The following is an 18,360-nucleotide window of genomic DNA, read 5'->3' as shown; positions in this document are numbered from 1 at the left end:
AGCGTCTGGGTGATACTGAATGTGAAGGACGGTCGAGCCGTTCGGTCGAAGCATGGATAGGACGTCAGATTACTGAAAAAGATACAGAAATGCCGCGATACGAATTAGCTCTGATTTTAAAAGATCTGCCAAGGGTGAGAATACAAATTAGAAAAGCAACTATAGAGACACACTCGATTTCTTTAAGGAAATGCAGACCATGCAATGAATCACTTGCTAACTAGAAAAACGTCACCTCGACCTATTTTCTGTCGTGATTTTTAATGCATTTTAAATTGGGACGAATCGTCTAAACTTCAGTCGGTGGTAGTGCATGTAGATTTATCATATATATAATACATGTATTTTTGTTAATGCACACCGATCACGATGAGACACTTACTGTATGTACTTGTCTTTGTTTTTGTATCAAGTTCCTGAATGTAATTCATGATCCACTGAAATCTAGATCAGTGACAGTGTGTACGTTAGTCAAGAATGCATGCATGTACACCATGTCTGGTGTAGGACCAGAGCACACTACTATATGAAAACGTGGAATTTTCCAATACCGTTTGGTGTTGCTAAGAATTTAGTGCAAATAGTACAATAAAATCGGATGTGACAAAACACCTACCTTACATATATATGGATAGATGAGATATTTATTTACCCCAGAACACTGTGATGGTTCATGGATATGGGCATTTCAGCTGCATAGTCCAATAGCTAGCTTTTGTTCCCCTGGTGCACGTTACATTTGGTGGCAGCGAACAGGCCTGGTATCCTGTAGGGTGCCCGCATACAGCATAGGAAGCACAATGTTCCTGGAGACTTTGGTGACTAGGGGGTCTGGTCATGAGGCGCCACCGCTATAACAACAAGAGGGACAGTTGTGTTTGCTGAGGATGCCAGGTTCATTGAATCTTCGGGACGAAGCTTATTGGCCGAAGGGGGTAATGTGATGGTTCATGGATATGGACATTTCAGCTGCATAGTCCAAAGCTATAGCTAGCTTTTGTGGCTGTGCGGTTGAGTGTCTTGTCTATGTACTGAAGTTAAGCATCGTCGAGCGAGGTCAGCTCTTGGATGGGTGACCGCTCCATTGTTCCCCCGGTGCACGTTACAACACCCATTTAGTCCCATCTAGGTGTTTTATTCTGTCTGTATATATATAGACCCTCACTCTACGCTAGTCAAAATTTCATACTGTTAACCCGCCATTTTGTAAGTGACAGTACAACTATAACCAACCGAATTGGAACGCAATGGACCAAAAAGCTAGACCACATAGCATTTATTGTATTTTTTATTCATACATGGTTTTAAATAAAGAAAACTAAGCTTATTATTTCCCAAAACCTGTTATATTTAATTCAAAAATTCATTATTTATAAATTATAAGCAGTAAAATATACAGAAATAAATCTTGTATTTTTTTTCTTTTCGCTCCATCGCGCGCTGATTAGGGTAATTAGGCTGCCCGCGACCTACATATACATAGTTAGCGATATGGCGTCGAGTGAAGAATGAAATTTTAACTAGCGTAAAGCGAGGGTCTATACGGGAAAGAATAAAACACCTAGGTGGGACTAACTGGGTGTTCTGGGGTAAATAAATATCTCATATATCCATTTATGTAATTATTAGGTAGGTGTTACATGTATGTCACATCAAATTTTATTGTATTTTCATCAGATTCCACGTTTTCATATAGTAGTGCACTCTGGCCCTACACCAGACATGGTGACAGGGCCAGAGAAAACTCGGGCTAATGTATGCAGGGACATACCTAGATGTAAGCTAGAGTTTCCTCTGGCCCTGACATGTCTCTGGAGCCAGAGCGCAATACTATATGAAAACATGGAATTGATCTCCAACACTGTTTGATGTCGCTTAGATTTTGGTGCAAATACAATAAAATCGGGTGTGACATAACACCTACCTTACATAAATGGATAAATGAGATATATATTTACCCCAGAACACCAATTTAGTCTCATCTAGGTGTCCTTTTATCACTGATATTTCATATAGGGTGCATTCAATCATAAAATACAAATTAAGACATCTCACAAAATTGAGACAATTACAACTTTCCAAGGGAGTTCCTGACCTGATTGATAAAATGGGTTATATAACATCCGAGATCAATAAAACTCCCAACAGAAACATGTCAGTGGATGGTCTTGTATTGCCTAGTGTATATATATATGTCCACTCTTCATGTAAATAGTGCCAGACGAGCATCAACAAAACTAATGCTTCTGGGGTCCAAGCAAAATGTTGGTGCACGTGACAGCTTTCAAGTTGAAGTCATTTTATTCAAATGCACCAGTAGAAGTAGTAAATTGAGCTGAGTTTAGGTGTCAACATTGTATCAGCTATTAACATAGATATCAATATATAATTACAACAGTAAAACATATACCTGCCCTCATTGGTTGATATGTAAGAGTTGACTATAAATTTTGGATCCTGTTTTTCTCTTCTTTCTGAAATATGTTATTTGTCCTAAAAGGTAATTAAGTTGCATGAACATACCACCTTCCATGTGAAGAAGGCATTCAGTGCTGTCACCTGGCCAAAACATATACATTGTATATACCTGTCTATACAATTGGTAGTTAATGTATAGTATTCCTGTTCAGTGCACATCATTTAGAGTACATTTATTGTTTTAGGATCCATATTTTCTCAAAAAATCTTTCACAAGATGGACATAAAAATGGAAGCATGATTCATGCAATACCTCAGACAAATGATCAACAGAATGATTAATGTTGGCCCAGGGATTCTCCATTTTATAATTTCCATATGTCTGTAGTTGTCTCCCTTTTCCTGTTACAGGCAGCTCTTGCTAATGCTTTGAAGAGAAGCTGTCAACATGTATGGAATGAACAAGGTGTTGTCAGAAAGATAGAAAACTTAGGAACAAAACCATTGCCATACAGAATGCATGTACATGGTTCAAAAAACATCACAGGAAGGTAAACAAAAGAACAATATAAACGTAAATGATAAAATATGATAATAAAATTGATGTCTAATCAATCTGAAAGTCTCCTAGGGCCTGTTCATTTATGTGGTCAAACTGGTTCATCTGTCGTTTTATGCAATATTTCAGGCATGTACCCGGTATCTTTACAGACCTACAGAATGCATGTCTTTAGTCTTCGTCAAGACTCGCCTGGAAAAAAAATATAAAATCACCAGGTCCATCCTTATTTCCTATTAAAAAAAAAATGGTCCAACTGGACCAACTATTTGTGATGCTATAAAAAAAATGGCCATGATAATTGCATTTCATTCATCATTCTGTGGTGACTCATCTTTGATATCCAAGAGTTTCATCGATTTTTGATAATCGTGCAGGAACCCAACCCCTGTAATTTCAAAGATGTGGTGACTAGCTCAACATTTTATACACATACACTAAAGTCACTTTACTTAGATTCCAATTTGATTCAAATGTTTCTATTTTTATAAACTGTCAGTAAGAAGACTTTGATCAATGTTTTATTCTCAAAACGTTTTTTTTTTAACTCTGGTCCCAAAATTTCTAGTGAAGATGTATCGATATCATTCTGATTGAAAATTTAATGATTTTAGAGTCAGAAGAAATTATTTACACAATAGAATTATTAGTTACATTAGCTTTATTTATGTTTGTAATGATAATGTAAAAAAAAAAACCAAAAAAAAACCCTAAGTTCTGATGAAATTGTTATTTTGACTTTTCAGCTACTTTGTGATGAAGTTTGATTCTAGCACAATTGCTATGGAAGCAATCGAAAACAGATTTCGCCAGGATAGTGAAGTAGTTCGTCCAACCATTTTTACAGTAGCGGAGGAGGAGGAGCGTCCATGTATGAGAGGAATAGAGTGCCAGTTTGGTGAAGATATCTCTTTAGTTGGAGAACGCATGACATGGAGGACTAAAGCTCTTAAGAAAGCAAATCTGTATAAGGATTTAAAACGGACAAGAAAGAGCTGAGAAACTATAGATACCAATTACATGTCTATCAGTGATAAATGTGCTACTGAAGTGAATGTGTGGTAGAAACTTACAAGTGAAAGACATTTTGTTTATTACATACCGTACGTAGGTATTATTATTGAATTTGAAGTCTTAAGTACCTTATAACAATAACAACATTCATAGGTTATTGTAATGTTAACAATCTCAGTTTCTGGTCACATATCTACAGTACCTCAGATTAGGTAAATATACTGGTATTATACGATGTTACATACCATATTAGGAATATTGTTATGGTTATATTTTTGCCTTCACTTCAAATGATGAAATGTGACTTTCTAGGGAACATTTCATCCACATTTTTCATGTAAAGAATTTTTGTTATGTGCGTCATAGTCATGTTACATTTCAAAATTGGAGCAATGTATTCCAAATTGTAAATTGAGACATTGGTTGTCAAGAGTCGACTGAAATGTTGGAACTGGGATACAAGTTTGTGAGGCAATGGCATGTCAAACCAATGAGTCTTGTAAGGAAGTCATCATGCACTATTCATATTTGTCAACTTAAACCACTATATTACTTACAGATATTCAAGTACTACATGAGTCATCACCAGTTTATTTGTAAGATTGGATGAATATTGCAGTGTTACCATTTCTGTCAATCTGTTGATGAATGGAAAAATGTTTTTGACAAAGACATTTTATAAAATTCTGTGTGAAAAGGAATAAAGTTGGTGTGTGAACTATCAAGATATTTTATTGTAAAATATTCACACAAGCAGTGAGCAGTTCTAACTGGATCTTAGTAATCTCATGTTAATTTTGATATACAGTATATGGAATATTGTTTTCCTGATCATTTTCGCATTTACTACACAAGACTGACAGTTATTTACAGTAAATGATCAGGATATAACAACATTGGAAGACTAATAATAAATACAAGCAAAACAGAAACGTAAATTTGATATAACATTCTCATATAAGAAAGATTTAGAATCACAGTTTCATAGAACCACACATTATGCATTATAGTCTCATAAAACCAATTATTTGGTCATCGACTCCTAGAACCAAACGTGGTATATCACAGTTTCATTGAACCAAACATTTGGTTTCACAGTCTCGTAGAACTGAACATTTGGTATCACAGAATCAATTATATGGTATCATACTCTTATAGAACAAAACATTTGGCATTACAGCCTCATATAACCAAACATTTGGCATTACAACATTATAGAATCAAACATTTGGCATTACAACCTCATATAACCAAACATTTGGCATTACAACCTCATATAACCAAACATTTTGTATCACAGAATCAACTCTATGGTATCATACTCTTACATAACCAAACATTTGGTATCATACTCTTATATAACCAAACATTTGGCATTACAACCTCATACAAGTGTATAACCAAACATTTTGTATAATACTCTCATGATCATGGGGCCGCGGTGGCCGAGTGGTTAAGGTGTCCCGACACTTTATCACTAGCCCTCCACCACTGGGTTGCGAGTTCGAAACCTACGTGGGACAGTTGCCAGGTACTGACGGTAGGCCGGTGGTTTTTCTCCGGGTACTCCGGCTTTCCTCCACCTCCAAAACCTGGCACGTCCTTAAATGACCCTGGCTGTTAATAGGACGTTAAACAAAAACAAACCAAACCAAACTCATGATCATAGAACCAAAACTTTGGTATCACACTCTTTTTAGACATTTGACATTACAATCTTATAGAATCAAACATTTGGTATTACAATCTTATAGAATCAAACATTTGACATTACAACCTTATAGAATCAAACATTTGGTATTACAATCTTATATAATCAAACATTTGGTATTACAACCTTATAGAATCAAACATTTGGTATTACAATCTTATATAATCAAACATTTGGCATGACAATCTTATATAATCAAACATTTGACATTACAACCTTATAGAATCAAACATTTGGTATTACAATCTTATGAAATCAAACATTAGGCACTACATGTACAACCTTACTTATAGAATCAAACATTTGGTATTACAATCTTATAGAATCAAACATTTGGCATTACAATCTTATAGAATCAAACATTTGACATTACAACCTTATATAATCAAACATTTGGTATTACAATCTTATGAAATCAAACATTAGGCACTACATGTACAACCTTACTTATAGAATCAAACATTTGGTATTACAATCTTATAGAATCAAACATTTGGCATTACAATCTTATAGAATCAAACATTTGACATTACAACCTTATAGAATCAAACATTTGGTATTACAATCTTATGAAATCAAACATTAGGCACTACATGTACAACCTTACTTATAGAATCAAACATTTGGTATTACAATCTTATAGAATCAAACATTTGGCATTACAATCTTATAGAATCAAACATTTGACATTACAACCTTATAGAATCAAACATTTGGTATTACAATCTTATGAAATCAAACATTAGGCACTACATGTACAACCTTACTTATAGAATCAAACATTTGGTATTACAATCTTATAGAATCAAACATTTGGCATTACAATCTTATAGAATCAAACATTTGACATTACAACCTTATATAATCAAACATTTGGTATTACAATCTTATGAAATCAAACATTAGGCACTACATGTACAACCTTACTTATAGAATCAAACATTTGGTATTACAATCTTATAGAATCAAACATTTGGCATTACAATCTTATAGAATCAAACATTTGACATTACAACCTTATATAATCAAACATTTGGTATTACAATCTTATAGAATCAAACATTTGACATTACAACCTTATACAACCAAACATTTGACATTACAATCTTATAGAATCAAACATTTGGTATTACAATCTTATAGAATCAAACATTTGGTATTACAACCTTATATAATCAAACATTTGGTATTACAACCTTATATAATCAAACATTTGACATTACAACCTTATAGAACCAAACATTTGGTATTACAACCTTATATAATCAAACATTTGACATTACAACCTTATAGAACCAAACATTTGGTATTACAACCTTATATAATCAAACATTTGGTATTACAACCTTATATAATCAAACATTTGACATTACAATCTTATAGAATCAAACATTTGACATTACAACCTTATAGAATCAAACATTTGGCATTACAACCTTATACAACCAAACATTTGACATTACAATCTTATAGAATCAAACATTTGACATTACAACCTTATAGAATCAAACATTTGACATTACAACCTTATACAACCAAACATTTGACATTACAATCTTATACAACCAAACATTTGGTATTACAACCTTATAGAATCAAACATTTGACATAACAATCTTATACAACCAAACATTTGGTATTACAATCTTATACAACCAAACATTTGGTATTACAATCTTATAGAATCAAACATTTGACATTACAACCTTATAGAATCAAACATTTGACATTACAACCTTATAAAATCAAACATTTGACATTACAATCTTATAAAATCAAACATTTGACATTACAATCTTATAAAATCAAACATTTGACATTACAATCTTATACAACCAAACATTTGGTATTACAATCTTATACAACCAAACATTTGACATAACAATCTTATACAACCAAACATTTGACATTACAATCTTATACAACCAAACATTTGGTATTACAATCTTATACAACCAAACATTTGACATTACAATCTTATACAACCAAACATTTGGCATTACAATCTTATAGAATCAAACATTTGGTATTACAACCTTATATAATCAAACATTTGACATTACAATCTTATATAATCAAACATTTGGTATTACAACCTTATAGAATCAAACATTTGACATCACAATCTTATATAATCAAACATTTGGCATTACAACCTAATTTTAGAATCAAACATTTGGTATTACAATCTTATAGAATCAAACATTTGGCATTACAACCTAATTATAGAATCAAACATTTGGTATTACAACCTTATATAATCAAACATTTGACATTACAACCTTATAGAATCAAACATTTGACATCACAATCTTATAGAACCAAACATTTGGCATTACAACCTAATTATAGAATCAAACATTTGGTATTACAACCTTATATAATCAAACATTTGACATTACAATCTTATAGAATCAAACATTTGACATTACAATCTTATACAACCAAACATTTGACATCACAACCTTATATAATCAAACATTTGGTATTACAATCTTATATAATCAAACATTTGGTATTACAATCTTATAGAATCAAACATTTGGTATTACAACCTTATATAATCAAACATTTGACATTACAACCTTATAGAATCAAACATTTGACATATCTTATAGAATCAAACATTTGACATAACAACCTTATAGAATCAAACATTTGACATATCTTATAGAATCAAACATTTGACATTACAACCTTATAGAATCAAACATTTGACATATCTTATAGAATCAAACATTTGACATAACAATCTTATAGAACCAAACATTTGGCATTACAGTTTTATAGAATCTAACATTTTAATTTAAACTTGTGTTTATCATCATAAGCAAGAAATTATGCTTGGCAGAAGCTTGCCAACTTTATGGTGACGTCCTCTCCTCGGTACATAATGTTGAAAAAATGCATAATTAACAGCAGTAAATTTATATTGTATCATATTATAAGAATAAACATTGCATAATGCATTTGGTATTACAGTTTCATAGAAATTACACACTTAAAAAAACCAAACATCATATTTGTACTAAGTATGATTTTTTAAAACTGCTTTTTGCAAAACAATTGCTAATATTTCAAAATAGTTTTTATTCTCCTAAAATTGAGCTCCTAATTCCTCATGTAATAAGCCTAAAAATATTTAAGTTCCTTAGTGGTAATTCTTTCCTTGCATTTCATTACTAACATTGGTGCGAAAAAATGCATAGATGATAATAGAACGGAATTATCCCCTGAACATCCAGCTCTGATAACATTCTATCAATTTCCAAAATTTATGCATTAAATTTTAATGGATAACCACCCATTAAAAAAAAAATAATAATAATAATCAGCCATACAATAGTGTCATTCCATTAAAACATTTTTATACTACAACCATAGGCGTCTTCTTCTGGTTAGTATTAATAAAAAAAGAAATATTAGCCCTACTCTTACTATAATCAACAAGGTGTAACAGATTTTCAAGTGTTACACCATGTTGAGATGATACGAGTAGGGTATATTTTTCATTAATAATAACCAGAAGCAGACGTCTGTGCTACAACCAATATTATCAGCCACACAACAGTTTTATTCCGTTCAAACTTTATCATACTACAACAAATTAATCAGTCATAAAATGACGTCGTTCCATTCAAACATTATTATACTACAACAAATTAATCGGTCATTAAATGATGTCGTTCCATTCAAACATTATCATACTACAACAAATTAATCAGTCATAAAATGGTGTTATTCCATTAAAACATTATTATACTACAACAAATATCCGCCATACAATAGTGTCATTCCATAAAAACAATATACATGTACTATAACTAATAACTTATGCCATATACTGGCGCCATTGTGATATTGATTATTTAATGACTCATGCCAAATATTGATGCATTAAATAATAATAATTAAAAAAAATACACTGAATAAACTAAGTCACGCATTTCTGCCATGACAATAAAATGTTAGATTGTATCGAAGGAGATGAAAACCTTGTTATATTGTTAACAACAAATATACATATTATACTTCTACCTTAATTGGGATAGGATAACAATTGGTGTATTACACTGTACCGCCATCGGCTAACCTAAACGTTAGTGTCTAGCGCGGTATATCGAAATATCAATAAAATGAAGATAGCAAGGGAAGACAATGAAATACGTTGGATTAGAAGTAGAGCGGTATATCATAGGTATTCGCCTCGTCTGTCAAGGCACCCAAGATATAATCTTGGGTGTGCGTCGAGTACCTGTGCGTTTTTAATACATAAGTATACAAATATGCAGCACAGGTCCTCGGATATTGTTTGTGTAGGTCCTCGGATGTAGTAACCGTCTATAGGTCGGTTATAAGAAATCAAATTTTGCCGAGTATGACATCCCAGTGTTTCCGTCCACAGCTTCCACCTTTAACTCTGTGCCTCCCATTATCATCCTGACCTTGACCTCTCTGTCAGTTCCTCCTGTGAGATCGGGCATCTTTACGTTGATAGTGCCGATGACACGACACCCTGGGTCCGTTGTGTAAGTTGGACTTTCAGAGGGAGATGTTACAATTTTCAGAGGCACTGATGCTTGGTTGCTATAAACTGGACAGAAAGATTGATAGGGCGTTGCTTGGCCATTCTCCATGGTTGTACCAACTGTTATAAACTTCGTGAAGATATCTGAGCAATATTCTCTTCCTTCGATCAGAGTATATTTTTGTCGAAGATGTATGTCATGATCAAATTCAGAAACACAGTCTATACCGTATGTCCGTGTAGTTTTTCTCCACCCAATGATGTTTGGATCATGACCAAAAATAACCGCTCCTTTGATAATAGCGGCGTTTGCTTCCTGTGGTGTATGAATCTGGATGTAGGGAAATGCTTGCTTCATTTCGTCCTGCAGTAGCCTGCTCTTTGAGAATCCTCCTACCAAATAGATACCATTGGTATAGGTCAATTCTGGTTTGTCCATCAGCTCCCTAACATGTTTTACAATCTTTTGGACTGGGCCTTTGAAGAACTCTTGCAGTGTATGGTATGGGATATTCATCTTGTCGCCTCTAATTCTGATGGAATGCATACTTGCGTTTGACCGATTAAGGTGTCCGATCAGGCAGTAAGGAACCCGGATATCCATTGCTGACATTGTGGAGTTCTGGCTAAAAGACCGTTTGACGATCTCGAATTCCCTCTCTATTTGCAGGATTTCAGATTTAGACAATTTCCTGATTGCGGCGAGTCCAAAAATTTTCATAAGGAATGTTTGGAATGCGTCATCTACCTTTATCCCTCCCCATGGCCCTCCTGATGGAGGAACAACTTCCTGCAGCTTACCGGAAAGGCGGACCTTGTGGACAGTTACGTCTACTGTACCACCTAGAAATACATGTACCAGTATGAGAACATGCTAAATGAAAGTTATGTAATAGAACACTAGAATAATAGCACACAAATACATTAGTTTTGCCCATATCTTGTATGTTAAAATTGCAAATAAAAAGAGCTCTGTCTAATTATAGATTTCGAGATTCAAACTGCAAAATCTTGGACATGTATTCAGTCTAACATCAGATCCAAGAGGGATCTTGACTCCCATTATTGAATGCTCTTTATTTGTTCTATGTATGATTTTGCAATCTAGAGCAGTGACAGGTCAGTCGGGGCCCGTCATATGGCAAGGGAGCAAAAATTACATCATACACATCAGCTGCCATATCTGTTGGACTAACAAAAAAAATATCGGTCCTTCGTTAGATTTGATTTATTTCATTTACTTCCTTAATACATCACCCTGTAAGAACCAGGGTCATCTTCAGAAATCCACGTTGTCCCTGACCTTTTGAATCAAACCCTCTTTACTTTTGACTAAGTTATTTTATTCGGACAGTTGGTTTCCGACCAACTTTGCCCAATATTGTCTCAACGAAATGTTAAAGATACACAATTGGACTTTGACCTAGTGATTTTGACATTTGACAAGTTGACCCCCTATTTAAATTCCAAACAACTTTGATTCATAGACTTATAACAAAAACGTTGATCAGTGATAAAATAACAATGTGGCCTTAGCCACTGACCCAATGAACTTGACCTCTACGCCATTGCCTTGAAATTTGGAAGCAAATTTTCTGAAAAACGTTCTCATGTCAGGATAAAACACTCATTACCAAACAGATAAAAAAAAATCTTTGACCTTTAGTCAGCTGACGTCTTTTAAAATGCTGATCAAATTTTCTTCATAATGTCATAACAAAATGTAAATCAGCGAAAGGATTCAAAATATGACATTGACTTTTAACACCATGACATTAACTTTTGGTCAGACGATCCCTTGTTTAATTCTGAACAACTTATTTTAATAGTTTCATAAAAAACGTGTATTAGTCCCCTAATGATGAGGGGAGAGGGGGAGGCTATAGGTTTCCTCCACGTCTGTCAAAATCCAAGATGGTTACCTGTCGGCCATTTTGTTTCTCCGATCAGGCTGAATCTACATTTCTAAATTTCCAAAATGACCCTCCAGTATTTTTCAAGAAAACTACAATTATCAAAATCAAAGATGGGTGCCTTTTGAGGAACTTCACAAGGGATAGCAACTAAAATCTTCAATTGTCAAAATTGAAGATGGCCGACTGTCGGCCAATTTGTTTCCCGGTCTGATTCAAAATCAAATTGGCACAGCAAGGACCGAAGGGAAAAAAAACTTTGAAATTTGTGATTTCCCCAGGTACTTCTGCATAACAACAATATCCAAATGTCAAAATGGAAGATGGCCGGTTGGCAGCCACGTGATTTTCTGGGTCCGACTCAAAATAAATCAAATGGGAACAACTAGGGGCAAAAGGGAACTCAAATGTGAAATCCCTCTAGTATTTCTGTAGCAAAAACGATGACAAGGACGGATGACGGACTTCGATAGCCTCACACGTGTGAGTATTATATGTAAATATGAAGTTACTAATAAATGATTATACGGCTAGTACTGAATATACATGTAGTTACACCATAAGCATAGTGTTGTTTTGCACTTCTGGGACTCTTAAATGTAAATTTGTAAAACCAACTGTTCCGGAAGTTCCAATTTGAAAGGTGAGATGTCGAATAACCAGGAAATAATCAGGTCACATAAACATTGTTGATTTATATATTAATTAATTTCCAAATATTTATCTACCTCCAGCATCCACAATCATGAACGTATTGCCGAGTTGGAAACTTCCCGAATGAGATTGGCAGTATAAGGCAGCGGCTTCCGGCTCAAGAGCCAAGGTGAGGCAATCACCACTTATCCCAGCCTGCATATAAAACATAACAACGAGCTACATGTACTATCTACTAGTAAGATAAACGTTGGATTAATCCATTTTACTTCAAGTAAGCTGGGGTCAACACGGTTTGACATAACACCTGGTCATCTGATAATTTTTGTCTTGAATCAAGATTAATAACAGGGACTATAGAAAAGAATGTGAAGAGAATTACTGTCAGTGTTTTGCTTGATTGCATTATTAATTGATCCAACATATAGTATCAATTATTACATTTTAAAGAGTGAACCATCGAAAATTATTCATTCTATAAAAGCGATGGAGGAACAGTATCTTCAATAATACCAAATATATTTCATGATCGGGGTAGATGTTTTTTTCTATATTTTTCACGAGTGCACTGACATTATAATGAAGACGCTGTTAGATATCCTCTATTTACCGGGACAATAAAATATAGATAAAACAGAAAAGTCTAAGATTCATTTTCAATACCAGGTACATCGGTAGTGGTTGTTGATTTCTGCCCTTAGTCTGAACTATTGTAGCTACATGGAACAAGCTGATTATTATAACATTCAATAAAACAACAAACTAATGAAGAAATTTAAGCATGGTACAATTTAATTGAAAATGTATTCAAATACATTAGACGTAAAATATATAGCGTAAAGTTGCCATGCCCGTTCATGTTGTCATTTACTATAAGTCTTGTGAATCTAAACGTGTTTGTTATAGTATCGTAACTAGTAAGGGGAATGCCAATCATCGTGTATGTATCACCCTGATTTATAAATGAGCAAATGGACAAATTAGAAAAAGAAGCCGAACAGTTTTTTACAGCCTTTTACTAGAAAAGTATACCAGCACCATTCCATGATCATTTAATGCTACAGTAGGTCCAAACAATTTCCTTCGATTAGTTGATGCATTAATGCAATGCTACACGTAGAAAACATTGATGGTTTTTCTTTTCTTCTTCTTTCTTTTATTTAGATATTTCCGACAAGTATAGAAACCAAAACATCCCCCAAAGAAGACTGACGTTCCCACTCACCAAATACAACAAACACTATACAACTTTACCTTTACGGCGGCCATTCTCATGAATTGTTTGGCTGCCTCGTTCCAGATTGCGGGCACAGTCAGGACCCACTGTATCTCACTTGAGCCGACGAGTCCTGATCTAAACTGTCCCCTTAATACCGTGTGGAAATGATCCCGAAGGTACTTGATCCCGGCTGCAAATACATCCATAGCACGCATTTCTCTTCCTGATACATCTTTGATCATGGTCCTCTCGTTCAGATCCTAAAAAAGGATATTAATGATATTTTCACTCAAGAAGAGAATATGAATGTATGCCTGTTGTTGTTCCTTGCAGGTAGAATACATTTATTTTCTACACTTCTATGCCTAGTGGCAAAATCAGTTAAATTGCAGTTGCAATATTTCTTTATTTTCTCTAAAGGATTAACTTAAATGTATCTTTTATGTTATTGACCCATAACACAAACACAAAAGTTTGCTGTATATAATGTACATTTTCAATATACAATTGTACCTTATGTAACAAAAAATAAATAAAGGCTTTTAGTATTGCTCTAAATTGAGAGTGACAGCCGTTTTTTTTACTATTGTCCCTTAACATAAAAATACATTATAAGTTAATACTTTTTTAATCCAATATTGGATATATGAAATTATTAATAGATGGGCTCCATGCAGATACTGATATGTCGTTCGGCCTGTTTAGAGGTTTTGGGTATACAACTTTAGGCCCTTAGAATCTCTGATGAGTCGTTAAGACGAAACAATTGTTTGATACAGTTCATTTTTAGCTTTATAAACTGAATCTCAATTTGTATTAAAAGGTGTTAATTTTTTGTGTGTCTTTTGCACAATCGTTCGCAAAGTAGAAAAATGAATAAACCTTACAAAATATATTCAGTAGAAAAAAATGGACATTTCCTAGTAAGTTGGAAATCTTTCTTTTTCTTCTCAAATATCCTTGGTAAAAAGTTACTATAATCGATAAGTCGTCAACTCTTACGAGCGTTCATTACTACGTAGTTATGTACTCAAAAATACTACTCACCTGGTTATTGAAAAGGGTCATTTTAAACCTTTTAAAATAGTAGTATTGCTTTTGTTGTTCATCCGACAACCTGCTATACTGATTCTCAGCGTCGTACCCGAATGAATGATATCGCTTCAAATGGTCAAATAGTATGGAGGTAGGCGCCTTGGTAGACTGTTCTTGTCCTATTCCAGTCTCCCAAAGGTGCGTTTTCACGTCGTTCTTGTTAGATTTGAAAGAGAAGGCATAACCAGAGTATGTCGTCCCAAAGTCTATTGCCACCACCAGTACCTTTTGTGTTGAAGCCATCTAGAAAAGTTCAGCATTAAACCGTTAGAATTATGGTCGAGCACCTCAAGAACAATGATTACGTAAACAAAGATATAGTCCATTCACTTTGTCTGTGCCTTTGTTTTGTAAGATAAGGTAATAACCGACGGTTACGTCAAAATATTTCGTTTTAATTTTTACAAGCCACATTATTATTGAGCTCTTTTGTATTTAAGGAATAAACATATCCCTCATTATTACGTATCATGTTGATAGATCAGGACCGGTTTCTGAAATATCGATTAACACAAAATGAAATATCTAAATTAAGCTTTAGTGTTATTTTTAGAAACAACTAACGCCACACTATCAAGCCAATAACGAAACCGCAATGTAGGCCTAATGATTTTTTGAAAATCTTTCATTCCTATTTCAGGAATTGGAAATGCCTACTTTCGGTTTTCATATTAGATATTTTACAGAGGATTCTACAGTATAACATTATAAAGGGAATGATACCTACGACGGTGTATTAAGGTCACTATCAAAATCTATTTGTCTTTTGAACGTACAACATGTCATTTTGTACGTACAAGATAGTAAGATGTGCGTATAATATAGTAAATTGTAATTAGGTATATAACAGTAAGTTGTACGTACAATATAGGAAGCTGTACGTACACGAGAGCAAGTTGTGCGTTGCACTTAAATATGCGATCCAGACCAACTAAGTTGAAAGAACAATTTTTTTGAGAGCATGAAATACCTGGAGCTCTTAAAGATAACGTTTCAACGGCACATTGATTGTCGGTCCGATACCCCGACATGATAATAAACACAAATCTTCCTGTCGAAGTTGTACTGTGTTGAACCAGAGACTATATACGTCTCTGGTTGAACAGATATAAGATATATAACATTGTGTCTTCAGTTATACCAAATATAAGCCTATTTCACGAGTATGGCTAATATTAGCCACACGAGAAAAATATATATATTTGGTATTACTGAATATACTGTGAGATATTCTATTTATTACATTTTACAGCCAAATACACAGAGGCAGTTCAATCTCTCCAAGAATTCACTGCGGTCCCCTGTCACCGGCTCATAAATGTCGGCAAATCGTGACGTTATGTATTCTGTCTTGCATTATGACGTCATATAACAAGACGGAGAGCTAGGCTATAGGCATATCTTCCCCAATGTCCCCAGTAGTGAGAAATATCACTTTTATGGTAGATATATGCAAGGTCAACATTTATGGGGCGCTGTTTTACTATTTATTCAAATAGGTGATATCACCTATTCAAATGAGTGATATCACCTATTCGAATAGGTGATATCACCTTTTCGAATGAGTGATATCACCTATTCGAATAAGTGATATCACCTATTCGTTTCATTAAGTGATATCACCCATTCGAATAGGTTATATCACTTATTGAAACGAATCGGTTATATCACCAATTCGAATATCACTGATAAAATTTCATAAGTGATATCACCTATTCGAATAAGTGATATCACTTTAGAATCAATACAAACGACTGTTCCCAAATAAGTATAATGGTACAGTAGATGTTGGATTTTTTTTATAAAAATAAAACGTATCAATTAATATGCATATATCTACAAAAAAATGTCATATTTTTTTGAAAATGGCTCGATTTTCCATTTTGAGTGCCTATAGTTATCCCTAATATTCACTGCAACATGTTACACATGATGGAATTGGGAAGCATATAGTTTTCCAAATTTCGAAATGAGTGATATCACCTATTCGAATAAGTGATATCACCAATTCGTTTCATTAAGTGATATCACCTATTCGAATGGGTGATATCACCTATTCGAATAGGTGATATCACTGATTGAATAGGTGATATCACCAAATGGGAATAAATAGTAAAACGGCGCCCCATAAACATTTGCGTAGTAGTTAAAACAATGTTAAGCAATAGTTTTATGTGAACCAATTATATCATTAATATCAAAAAGCATAAGTAAACGTATACACTGTTAAAGGTAAGAATTACTTACATCTATACAGCACAACCAATAATGGACGTTTTGGGTAATTCCTAAAGTTCCAGGAATATATATCTGTCTGCTTTTGGTTTTCCATTTACGATGCACTCTTGCACACAATGCACTATGGGAAGAGGCAGTATATGTAATGTCACAGTAAATTATCTTTGGTTTCACTTTCAGTTTCTAAACCTACTATCAATACTTGTTGTTACCCTTATATCAGTAATATCATCTTGGTCCCATTTATTTTTGTAACCATTGTGACAGTTGTGTTGTTTTTGAAGTATACTGTCATATATTATGGTAGATTAAAATGAATTATAGGTTATAGCCAATAGTCGTAAGTGGTTAGATTTAGAGAAATATAGACATCTTTCAATATTTTGTAATATTTTCATTTTTTATATTCCTGCATTTGATGTTATTTCAAAATTATATAGAACCTCACAAAATTTATTACATCATGGAATCAATGTGTCTGACCTTCCGTTCTTAACATTTTCTGAATCCGATTTTTATTTCCTCAAACTTTAGCAGACATTAGATGAATGCTTGAAGACAGGGTGTTTTATCAATACATATCAACCAAAGATTTTAAATTCAAAAGACTTGAGTGGTTTTTAAATCTTAATTAATCCATTTATATTTCATTATATGTTCTCAATAGGAATATTGTTGATATCATCCTCGATTCTCCATGGGTTATCATTCAGTATGGAGCAAAGTGAAAATAGCCCCCCTGCAGTATAGAGGTTGTATTTATAAACAATTGTATTACTCGCACGGCTGATCCTAACAATATAGGGTACGTTGAATCCATACATTTATATGACTATGCACAGGCGTCTGCTTCTGGTTAGTATTTAAAGAACAAAATATTAACTCCTATAGTAGGAGTAGGAGATATAAGAAGCAGACGCCTGTGTTCTATATGTCGTGTTGCTGATACACGTGAAATGAGTGTAAATAAAATCATTGAATAGCAATCCTATATATATATCCTTAGGACGG

At 33.8% G+C, this 18,360-nt stretch overlaps 2 protein-coding genes across 2 annotated transcripts; one reads left to right on the top strand and one right to left on the bottom strand.

Annotated features, from left to right (window-relative positions):
• The first annotated feature begins 2 nt into the window (after window positions 1-2).
• LOC117327327 (28S ribosomal protein S6, mitochondrial-like) lies at window positions 3-4,716 on the top strand. Its single transcript, XM_033884257.1, has 3 exons — window positions 3-134; window positions 2,830-2,969; window positions 3,724-4,716. Exons 1-3 carry the CDS (start codon window positions 90-92, stop codon window positions 3,974-3,976), a joined length of 438 nt encoding a protein of 145 aa, XP_033740148.1. The 5' UTR covers window positions 3-89; the 3' UTR covers window positions 3,977-4,716.
• Window positions 4,717-8,319: 3,603 nt separating this feature from the next.
• Window positions 8,320-15,354, bottom strand: LOC117327325 (heat shock 70 kDa protein 12B-like). The gene is made up of 4 exons (XM_033884255.1): window positions 15,064-15,354; window positions 14,052-14,276; window positions 12,872-12,992; window positions 8,320-11,073 (listed from the first exon to the last, which is right to left on the bottom strand). The coding sequence occupies exons 1-4, from the start codon at window positions 15,352-15,354 to the stop codon at window positions 10,055-10,057; spliced, it is 1,656 nt and encodes a 551-aa protein (XP_033740146.1). The 3' UTR covers window positions 8,320-10,054.
• Between the last annotated feature and the right edge of the window lie 3,006 nt (window positions 15,355-18,360).

The sequence above is a fragment of the Pecten maximus genome, chromosome 5, assembly GCF_902652985.1.
Source record: "Pecten maximus chromosome 5, xPecMax1.1, whole genome shotgun sequence".
Classification (NCBI taxonomy): domain Eukaryota; kingdom Metazoa; phylum Mollusca; class Bivalvia; order Pectinida; family Pectinidae; genus Pecten; species Pecten maximus.
Note: the sequence above shows the minus strand (reverse complement) of the source record. Positions and strands in the feature narration are given on the sequence as shown.